An 11,205-nucleotide genomic window follows, 5' to 3' on the forward strand; every position below is an offset into this window, starting at 1 on the left:
CTACAGAGTAGATCCAACAAGCAACAAGGGATACTTACATTTAATTGAGAAACTTTTCTTAATGCAGCATGAAATCCAGAACCTGTTCCACAGCAGCAGTAAGATGAACATAATATTCTGGATGTGTAACTATACCACAAAAGGTTAAAACACCTTTCCAAGCTATTTTCTTTTATCATGATTGAATTTAAGGGAAATAATAATAATAAAAAAAAAGTTCAATGTTAATTTCCAGGGATAAACTTAAAATTTGGTATTCCAAGAAAACTACTGCTCCTATTTTTGCCACATTTACTACTAGTAGTGTGTGTGAGTCTAATATACATGAATAGGAAACTATCCAAGAAACTAGACTCTGCAGTAGCATTCTTGTAATGCTAAGAAAATAAATGACCAAAATCCATAAATTTAACATTTTAGTTATTAACTCACATCCAAAAACCAAAAGAAAACATAATTCATCAGAACAGCAGCAGAAAACTTAAAAGGGGTTTATTTGTGTTTTCCTATATATAGCTTGTGAATACAAGACTAAATGTATTAGAGACAATTTCTGTTAAAGTTTTATTGTGTTTCACTTCAAGTACTTCACATGTTAAAATGTAATAAATGATTTACATTCTGTTATCTGAAACTCCCCATCTCAGATTTTATTTTTAATTTGGTGGGCAATTTCACTTTTTCAATAGGTATCTCCAATAAGAAAGTCTCTTTTATGGCTTCTAGATCTTCCATTAGTTAGTATGCATACAATTTTCATTTTCTATATCATTGTCATTTTCATTGCTGTCTTCATCACTCTCTAATGGGATGCCTGTGGCAGCTGAAGCACCTTGTTTAGTTTCCCGGTCAAGAGGGAAAAAGCCAGTTCCACTGATAGTGTCCTGTCTCTGGTAGAAGAGCACATATGCTGCTTTGGACTGTCAAACAAGCAAACAAAACAAAACAAAAAAGCAAACTTAATATGTTATGATCATCCAAATTGAAAGCTATCACCATGTGATTGATCCATTTTTCTCCTTCCTAATATATTCCACAGAAATGCACAGCACACAGCCTTTCAATAGCTCTTCCTCATGACATGCTGGTGTCATGTTTGAGCTTAGATTTCTTCTGTCTTACATGAAGCAAGGGGCAAGATTCAGTTTGCGGGAAAAATGGTCAAAATCACGTGTACCAAAGGATTATAAATCAAGAGCTCAATGCTGGTAAGGAAAGTAAAACAAAAACACCTGAACAAAGAGTTCTTATGTTAAGCAATATGATTCGACCCATAGTACAAGAAGCTGTTTAAATACAAAAGTGAAATGAAACAAGGCACTCTCACTGTGCAGTTAATATCTATAGCAATAAGGAAAAGTTACAAAACATACACCATGAAGAAGTATTATTTCAGGGATGGCTTGTTGGATTCTTATAATATCACAATAAAAGCCTTACAGTAAATACTAAATAGAAGCCTTGCACTAAATTCTGGCACTTCACAGTACTGTAGCGCTTCCAAGCATCAGTCACAGTTCTCATTCTTGCTGCTGTTTGCCTAGGAAAAGATGTTCCTGTATTCTCACCCACTGAACTCAAGCTCCCTGGGTGAGCCATTATCCTAAAGTAGAAGTTGTCCACTGCCCTGATCCATCCCTAGCATATTAAAAATAACAAGTCTTAAAGATAGAGTAAATACTCCAAAACTACTGCTTTTATCAGCCTCTGCAGGTATGATTTAGGGGCCCAGTAAGCATCAGGCGCAGTTGAACAGTAATGTTAGCTTGTATAAACTTTTCCTTGGTTATTATTTAAGTGTTGATGTTTTAGGAATAATATGCACTCATACCCCAGGAAATCTGGAGTTCAGAGTTAATATATACACCACCTCACCATAAAGAACTGATTTTTGTCCATATCATCAAATGCTCTGTACTACTGCAGTTGGTCATGATTCACTTCTGTTTGCTAATTACAGGCTGTATTCTCTCTAGGTGGGCAGTAGCAAACAAAGCATCTCTGCAAGATTAAATCTAATATGACAAATGAAGAATTACCAGGCTAGGCAGAAAGGAACAACATGCATTCAATTCATTAAACTATCCCCCCTCAGCATGCACAGCATAGATTCTCTCCCATTCTTCAGTGTCTTTACAACTTGCAATGAGCTTGGTATTTCCACAAGCAATTCTTAATTATTGTGGCTCAAACAAGGACACAAATTATCGAGAGACATTCAACTTTAGAAAAAACACTGGGGAAAATAATCTCCAACTCAGATCTAATTCCTGGTACTTTAAAGTCAGCACTCACTGGTTTACATTGACGAAAACTTGAGAAGCCATACAAACAAATGTGCTTGCATAATTGTATTTGTAAATGTATTCCCTATTAATTAATATTTGCATATTTCAGTATGTGATTTATTTCTTGCAGCCAAATTTATCTTCTCACTTGGGTCCTGAAGAGAATAATAAAGCATCTGCCATAAAAGTCTACTGATCAAAAAATGACTGGTCTCACAAATTCAACCCTTATATTCACATTTATAGGCCTAAACTGCATGAGGATGTGGTATGCATGGAAGAATCTTAATCAACATAGTAACATAACGCTGCTTGTTCAAATATGTTTAAGGTAAAGTTAATGACTATACTGTATATTTAAATAAAATATAATATTAATTTTTTTTCAAGGTCTCTGTTTTTTCTTTAATTGTTTTCTCAGCTGTTTGCCAACAAAAGCTAAGAATCTGCCTAGGATTTATTGATTAAACAATTTAAAAAAATACAGCAAGTCAAAATGTGATGATCCAGGGTTACAGGAAAACATTTCCTGACATTTTATGACATGCAAATTACTGCTTTTATGCTTAAAATATACTATATTTACTCAAATACAAGACAAACTTCACCATCAGAATGGGGGGAAAAAGCCACTTGTCTTATATTCACACACAAGGAAATCTCATTAAATACAGTGTCTAAACTGTTGCCAAAAGCAGCATTTGCTCAGTAATGGAAAGCAACTATAAATCTGATTAAATGCAGCCAACACTGAGCATAACTATAAAAACACATGGCCCATCTTGGGCAACAATACTGATGGGAACCCCCCCCCCTTTTTTTTTTAAAGGGCCAAAAAGGTGGGTGTTCCCTCTGCAGGGAACAGGCACTGGGGCCTGGAGGCACTGCAATACTAGGTCAGCCCTGGGAAGGCCAGAACCAGCCCCAATACCTTTTCCTTGGTGACAAAAATGTTACATTTGATATGCTGATGGGAACCTGCTACCAGGCTAGGTTAGCACAGACCATATGAATACGATATATGGTAGTACCCATTGTACACAGTCCCCCTGCAGTGCTGACTCTTTCAGGTCATGGTGAGCCACTACACTGAATACATTTTGACTTCCTCTTCACTACCATAGTTGAGCTATGCCTTTCTTTCCCATTTTCAATTATTCCTATTTATTCACCAGTCTTAAAAATTTCTGGCAAACATCATCAAATGAGTTCACCTGAATCTCTTGGTCATCCCCTCTCTGAGTCTATTGCATACGATTAGTGTGGCCCTGCACTCTATGAGGTAGAGGCCGACATAGTTGAGAAAAAACTAGCAGTGTAACAAATCATCCAGTAAAGGATATGTTTTAATAACTAGAGGAGGGGCCTTTTAATCATTGGCCATATCAAAGTTCAAAATCAGAGTTCAAGATTTACCATCTTATTAACTAGATGCTCTTGTAGCATATAAACAACTTGCTGCTTTTGGGGAAAGAATATTATGTTCAATGCACTCTAAGTAAACTCTATGAATATACATTTCTGGACAACCTCAAGACTCATGGAACCACTGGGTGTTTTTGTCAGTCATGAGTGGGGAACTAATGACCACTTAAATCCTTTGTGGGGGTATCTGGAGTACACACACACACACACACACACACACACACACACACACACACACACAGAGCAGTGCTGAGCTGTGGGGTCACCATGGCTCGAAATGCTGTTGACTCAGCTGGGGCCTAGCCCAGTGAACTATATGGTAAATCACACCCTTTTGGTTTGGGACTAATATCACGCACAATTTGTACTATATACAAGTAGGTGTCAAAGTGCTACTTAAAAGTGTTTATGGAGTACCTGTGCTAAAACCTGAAGCCATTTCAGAAAAGGTAAACTGCATCAATTCTGGATAAGCCAAATCCATGGGTACCTCTAATATAAAGGTGTGAAAAATACAGCTCATGGGCTGAATCCGGCCCACTGAAGGATTTTGTTCAGCTCATGGCAGGTCCCTGGGCTCCACCCAGTCCACAGGGCAACATGGGCCGGCGCCACTGTTCCCGGGGTGGCATGGGGTGCTGGGGTGGCACGGTGGCTGAACTCCATTTTCCAGAAGCCCCAGGTCCATCGGTTACTGCAGCCACTGGATCCAACCTCACTGGCTAGGCACCCTGACCCATATGAGTTGCACCCACCACTGGGGGTGAGACCCACACAGGCAGGGCACTAGGCCTGGCAACTGGGATGGGCCTGCAGGCCAGTGGGGAGTGATATCCAAGAGTGAGACAGGCAGGTGAGGCCAAGGAGACCCTGGGATCTCAGGGCAGTGACAATGCAGGGCAGGGGCCCAGGGCAAAGCCATGCTTGGCTGCCTGCATACCCCTGTGAAAGGCGTTATTGGTTCCATGGGCAGGTACGTGGGGGGAGTGGATCACAACTCTGCCCTGGCCCCAGTCCTGGGCTGTCACTGCCCCAAGAACCTGGCCCTAGTCCTGGCTGCAGCTCCCTGCCTTCCCTGATGAGCACCCTGATTGTGCAGTTCTTGGCCATTCTCCATGGAGACTCCAGGATCGCAAAGCAGTGACAGCACAGGGACAGGGTGCATAGGCAGCAAACTATAGCTCTGCCTTGGCCCTGTGCTGTCACCACCCCATGATCCCAGGGTCTCTATGAAGATTGGCCAGGAGCCATGTGGGCAGGGTGCATGGCAGTGCAGACAAGCTGGAGCTGCTGGCAGGCAGGAAGCTGTGTCCAGGGCCAGGTCTGGGATCTTGGGGTGGTGACACCATGAGGCTCCTGACTGTGGAATCTGCACCCACTATGGGAGTGTGTGGGCAGCAGATCATGCCCCTTGGGCCCCAACCCCATGCTGTCATCACAGCTCAGCAAACTTCCCTATGTGGCTTATGGGCCCAAATAATTGCCCACTGCTCTAATAGTTTACCTATATGCAAATTACTACAGAAATGTTTATTTCAAGGTCAGTGTTTTCAAATTTGCCCCTTACTTCCATGTGCTCAGGGAGAGTAGGGTCTGACAGCAAGAAGGGAGTGGGGGGGGGGGGGGGGGGGGGGGCGCCCTGCCCCCCCACAGATTTATTTCTCTTGCTGTATCAATGAGAGGGGGAGAAATTCAAGGCAAACCTGAAATAATTAGATTTTACACCAGGAAAATTATAATAAATTTAGAAACTAATTATTGGGGGTTCTCATATTCAGGGTCATCTTATATTTGACTAAATATGGTATCAAAAATAATACACCTACAGTTTGTTGAATTTTCTTTTTGCAATGCAAAGCTTTCTAAGGGTGATATTTTTTATTGGACTAACTATGTAGTTGAGATAAAGTTACACAAGTTTTCGAATGCAAAACATTCTTCCTCACTGTTTTGCATCCATAATATTCCTTAAAACATGGCAGATTACTAAAAAGTTAAACCATTAATTACAAATTAACCACACATCAGGAAAACCTAAAAGTTACCTTAATATTTCTTATTAGGAAAAAAAAAATACTTGCCACTATTTGGTCCTCAGATGCAGTTGACACACTACTATCATCGAAGTAGTACCATTTTCCATCATCCTTATTTTTTGCAAAAGCAGTATCTACGATAAAGCAAGTCACCCGTCTTTAGTTTTGGGGTCAGAACACAATCACTAAAGAAGGCATCAAAGCTGGTCTCAGGCAAACATTTGATTTTTTGAATATTATTGTTGGATCATAGTTCTAAGATCCATCCTTCCAACCAGTCTTTTTTTTGTAGCTCGGGGAACAAAATATTCCAGATTTAGGTTTTTATCATATTAACTGCAAGGGAACACCTGCCAAATTAACTTCCTCCTTCTCAAGAGTGTGAAATCAAGAAAAGAACTATAGGTCAAAATAAAGGTCCAAAGGGGCTTTAATTCGCATCTTTTTCTCCTGTCTCTTATGAGACATGAGATATATAAGTGTATAAATATGAAGATTAGGAAGGCAAGGCAAGTTGCTTATAGCCCTGAGTGGACAACACACTTTTTGTCTGAATCTGTATCCTAGAAAAAGTTATGTGCAAGAGTATGTAAAATTTTTCTTGAAATCCCATTTTAAATCAGTACTGTTGCTAAGGGGATGAGACCAGGCCTCTTCTACACGTTACAAATAAATTAATTACATTATTCCTCCTCAGCCATTAAAAAAACCCTGAAGTTGATGAAGAGCTCATATCAGTGTGCGCATGTGCACGCGCGCACACACAGAGGATGTGTCTACACAAGACGCTAATGTTGCAGTACGCCAATTCTACTGTGCATTAGAGTGGCTGACGAAAAGAGTGCTAATGTGCAGTAGAATTAAACTACTTTGCAATGGCATCACATAAAAACCGCCTGAGCTAATGCACAGTAGCTCTGATTACAGTGCATTAAGTTAGTGCCTGTCATTACCAGTACTAAGCCTAATGCGCTGTAATTACAGCACATTTAATGAATGTGTAAATGCATCCACAGAATAACATGATGGTAGTTAAAATTAACTTACAATGCCCTCCTCCCATTCCTCCATAGTGGTTGGACACAGCAATCAAATTATAGCGGCAAGGCCCTGCATTTGGATTAATAAGGAATTCTGACATATCCAAGTCACTGTTTAAAAATAAAGAAAAAAAAAATCAGCATTATAATGTTTTTCCTTAGCAGCTGCTTAACATTTTTGTTCCTTTGGGCTCTTGGATTTATATCGGAGCAAGTGGTACAAAAATTCATATGGGGCAACAACTGCACTCTCACAATTTGATACAATTTTGCTATGCATTTCCTCATAGTAAGAGCTGATATGGGAATACTCTGAACATGTGCACATATACAACCCTTTCTCTTCACATTTATATAAAAAGAATAATATAAAATATCCACCTGAATTGGATAGCTACAGAAGTCTCTCACTTCTTTGCAAAACCCCTTGCTAATGCCAATGCCATTTAGGGAATTTACTTTTCATATCTACATGTCAGCATCTTGCCTGTCATTTTTGTATACAAATAATTTGAACAATTACAGTAACTTTGCACCTGTGAAATAGAGTACGTATCAGCATCTCACTTGTTACACGCTACTTCGTCTCCCACCCACAGTCTGCACTGAGCTGTTTCCTAGATCTATAAATGGAACCAACATACTTACAAATGAAGCAGAAACCTATTGTATAACTATGAGTTTAAATGCATATTTTAGACATGTTAGGAAAGCGAAAGCCAGAAGTGAAATAATTACATTTTTTTCTTACTTTATTGGAAAATCAACCAACGTATCCAACTTGTCCCTCATGTATCTGCTGTAAGAAAAGCGCTTTAGATGCACTACCAGAACTGGAGGCAACGACCACAAATCTAACTTTTTGGTTGCTTGTTGATGTTCTTTACAATTTGGACAATACCTAAAAGACAGATATTCGCTTTAACACCTGCACTCTTTATGTATGCTAATGAGTACAAACACTCCAGTTTAGAAGTGGATATGTAAAGGTTTACCCATATAAAACCAAACATTGCTCTTTAATTATACACCCACGGTGCCTTAAAATTTAATTTTACCCTGACTGATCCTGCCCCAGGTCAAGAAGAGAGGGCTGCATTTAAAATATTTTGAAGGAAGAAAATGAGTCAAATTGTAAAGACTGTATTTAATTTCTGTGCTACTCTAAACTTTTAATTCAAGAGAAGTTAAAGGGATATGGAAAATTTCAGTAAATTACATTAACTGAAAGAGAAGATACTTGGGGCTTGTCAAGAGGCTAGAGCTTACCACTGAAATCTGGGGCACAGATCCCTGTTGGCAGTGTGTGTCAACAGCGGGGTGGGGAAGCAACAGCCATGTTAATCCTCATGGCCACTGCAGGTATGGCATCTGGTTCTCGTTTGGGTGGGGAAGAAGAGGGTTAGGGTTGACACCCATGTTTTAGACAACACAGTTACAAGGAAGACAAGGGAGGCAGGTGAAGTGCAAAATAAATTCTTCTTCAGCTACACATGGCCTCTGGATATTCCTCATGTGAAACCAGGAATACAAAGTCTTGGCAAGAAGGCCTAATACCAATTTAAAAAGTACTGCTGAACTCCTGTTCCCAAGAAAGTACCAGACAAGATGAATGGTCCCACTTAAAGACTATTCCACCACAAAAGTGTTATTTAGTAACATTACTGCACCAGGTCATTGATCTTTCTTTAATTCTTTCAATCAGTTCAAAGGTTTTCAGATGCAGATACATACAGTGACAACAAAACTGAGTTTAGTATAGAGCACTACACCCCATATTTTCAAGAGAGAGTTTCATAGATGTTAGGGTCGGAAGGGACCTCAATAGATCATTGAGTCCGACCCCCTGCATAAGCAGGAAAGAGTGCTGGGTCTAAATGACCCCAGCTAGATTGGTGACAATGCTCATCTCTCAGTTAATATACAGTTAAGATCACAAGTCCAGAAGTGGGAAACCTGGGTTTTAGGCCTTCCTAAGCTTGAAGAGACTGAAACTCTTGTACCCTAGCTGTTGGACTATAGGTTAGCATAGATAGGAGCTCCTTCCACTCCTCCTGCTTAGCTGAACCACTAGCAGCCAAGAGTGCAAGAATCATGGGGCCAGAAAAAGATGCAAAAGGAATCCTGACTCAGTAGCCCAGCAGTGGTAGTACTGCCTAGGGAATAAGATAACCTGGGCTCTGGGACTGTCTATCTATTTTGCATTAGACAGTTATTAGCTGGAAAACCCCCCCCCAAAAAAGTGAAATAACTATGGGAACAGTAACTATAACCCAGATTTTCCTCCTTCACAGGTGAGTGTCCTCATCACAGGAGTACAGAGTCAGATGCAGGTTTTAATCTTCTCAAGATAACAAGAAATTATAACTTAAAGTTCTCCACTTTCTAGGCAGGGGTTCTAGCCACTAGCCTATTAGAACAAAGTGGACACCACAACCATCACTCCCTACAGGTTTGTAGTGTACTCTGGTGGCATGTACTCTGGTGGCATATCACAATGTATTCAGTGGCCACATGGGATTTCTGGTTTTAAGACAGGCTTCAAGTACCTCCTGGCACTGACCTAAATCACAACATAGCCTAAGTGGCTGATCTGGACCAGTTTCAAGTGACTTAAGTGGCTAGAACCAATCAAAGTCTTCTTTAAGCCTCTACGAAAAAATGATCTGGATTTGGTGCCAAGTGCCTTTGATTTACATCTAACAAAAAACCCCAAGCACAACTTGCTCGCCAAAAAGGGACAAGAGGAAAACTACATAGCTACAACACATGGGTCATTCAAATAATGTTGCTCAGCCTTTCACTGACTTACAAAAGTATTGACATTTTTGGGGGCTCATCTATCCAATCAGAAAGCCTTCTCAACAGCTAGGGCTCACTACTGAAGTTAAAATGATTTATAAAAAAGCGGTATATGAAATGGTCTGGTTTAGATGGAGATTGTGAATTTTGCTTACAAATAATTTAAACGATCACAATTCACTCACCCTACTTGAAGCTGTAATTTTGATTAAGGATATTGTCTTTAACCAGTTAAATGGGTGCAGAGTTTCAGTGGACAATAGATGGGCAGATCCATCCAAAGACTGCAGATAGGTAACTTCAGATGCATGAAGATAAGATATTTTAGATATACTAAATTGGATTCTTTTTATAGATTAAATACAGACACAGTATGGAGATACGCTGTTATCTGCTACTAAAGAGAAAACTCTCTCTGTTTTTAGGTATAACATTTCGTTATGAACATTTTGCTGGAGTGCAGCAAGGTACTCTACACTCTGGTCAAATATCCCATGATCTAAACCAGCAGTCTGCAAGGTTTTCCCAGCAGTGGGTAAGAATGACCTAACTTGGGTCTTAGGTGGGCCAGTTCTAGGACCTGGATGCCACTGTAACTTCTCCTTGCTACCTCGTTGAGGTACAGCAGAAAGCTCCTGGTTACTTGGTTGCAGTTGCAGTGTGGGCAAAGCTGCCCACTGCTGAATGCTAGTGAAGTCCTCTGACTCTGGGCTGGATCTGGCTCATGAGCTGTAGATTACCAGCCCCTGAGCTAAATAGAAAGTTAAGAGATTTAGCTAGTTTGGTCTCTATTCTAGTTTATCTCAGTTCATGTCCAAGAGATCCATGAACAGTACTGACCTAGACCTGTAGGGGCAGCACTGGCCAGTTTGTTTTCCAGGAGGAACAAAAAAAAAAAAAAAAATGCTAGATGATCAAATTAAAGCTATCCCAGCACTCACTTAGATGCATGGAGCCCAACTTCTAAACGTTGCAGGAATTTTGGAATGGAATCTAGTGTCCTTACAACTTGAAACTTAAAACTAGATAAAGACTTGTTCATGTCTTCACAAAGGGCCATGACAGCCGAGTAAAAAGGTTAACTTGTATGGCCGAAATTATGAGAAAGTGATGAATGCCTGTCCTGGGTTAGAGTTGAAAAAATCCTGGCACGTGAAGCAACAAACTAGCTGTAGGCATGTTTTTCATGTAAGGAATATATGCATACTATTAGTCTGGGGGGGTTGTTGGGCATGAAATACATGGTTTAAAAATAGGCTTTTGCACTAGTCTGCTTTATTTGGACAGGACACCCCGAAACAGATTGCCTGGGGTTTCTACATTGTACAGTTTGAACTATCTGAACACACTATCTGAACTACCAAAACACCACACAGGTGACAATATTCAGATGTTATCTTGTAGCAGAACTGGGGTTGAAATACACACAGCCTATACAGCCAGAACATTTAAGAGCTGCACAGATTTAAAAGATTCTACCCATTCTGGAGACAAGTGGTGCAGCTTTTTAAGTGCACCTACTTTTCATATAGGAATGTATAAGCATGAATACAAACAAACCTGGCATACATTTGTGTACAAAGAAAATACTAAATGATGAGAGTTTTCTTATCA

At 40.0% G+C, this 11,205-nt stretch overlaps 1 protein-coding gene across 12 annotated transcripts in view; it reads right to left on the reverse strand.

The window, feature by feature from the left end:
- Positions 1-550: 550 nt before the first annotated feature.
- The window catches only part of USP15 (ubiquitin specific peptidase 15), a 103,129-nt gene continuing 92,474 nt past the window's right edge, over positions 551-11,205 (reverse strand). For 10 of the 12 annotated variants that reach the window (XM_014517865.2, XM_025198767.1, XM_014517864.2 and 7 more), the window contains 4 exons: positions 7,541-7,690; positions 6,797-6,900; positions 5,795-5,883; positions 551-920 (listed from right to left, as the gene is read on the reverse strand). In XM_014517865.2, the coding sequence (XP_014373351.1) occupies positions 735-920; positions 5,795-5,883; positions 6,797-6,900; positions 7,541-7,690 (529 nt within the window). In that variant the 3' untranslated portion in view covers positions 551-734. Of the gene's footprint in view, positions 921-1,875; positions 2,016-5,794; positions 5,884-6,796; positions 6,901-7,540; positions 7,691-11,205 lie in introns of those variants that run through there. The other 2 variants (XR_003093009.1, XR_003093010.1) reach the window with 2 other exon arrangements.

This window comes from Alligator sinensis, unplaced genomic scaffold, assembly GCF_000455745.1.
Source record: "Alligator sinensis unplaced genomic scaffold, ASM45574v1 scaffold375_1, whole genome shotgun sequence".
Lineage (NCBI taxonomy): Eukaryota > Metazoa > Chordata > Crocodylia > Alligatoridae > Alligator > Alligator sinensis.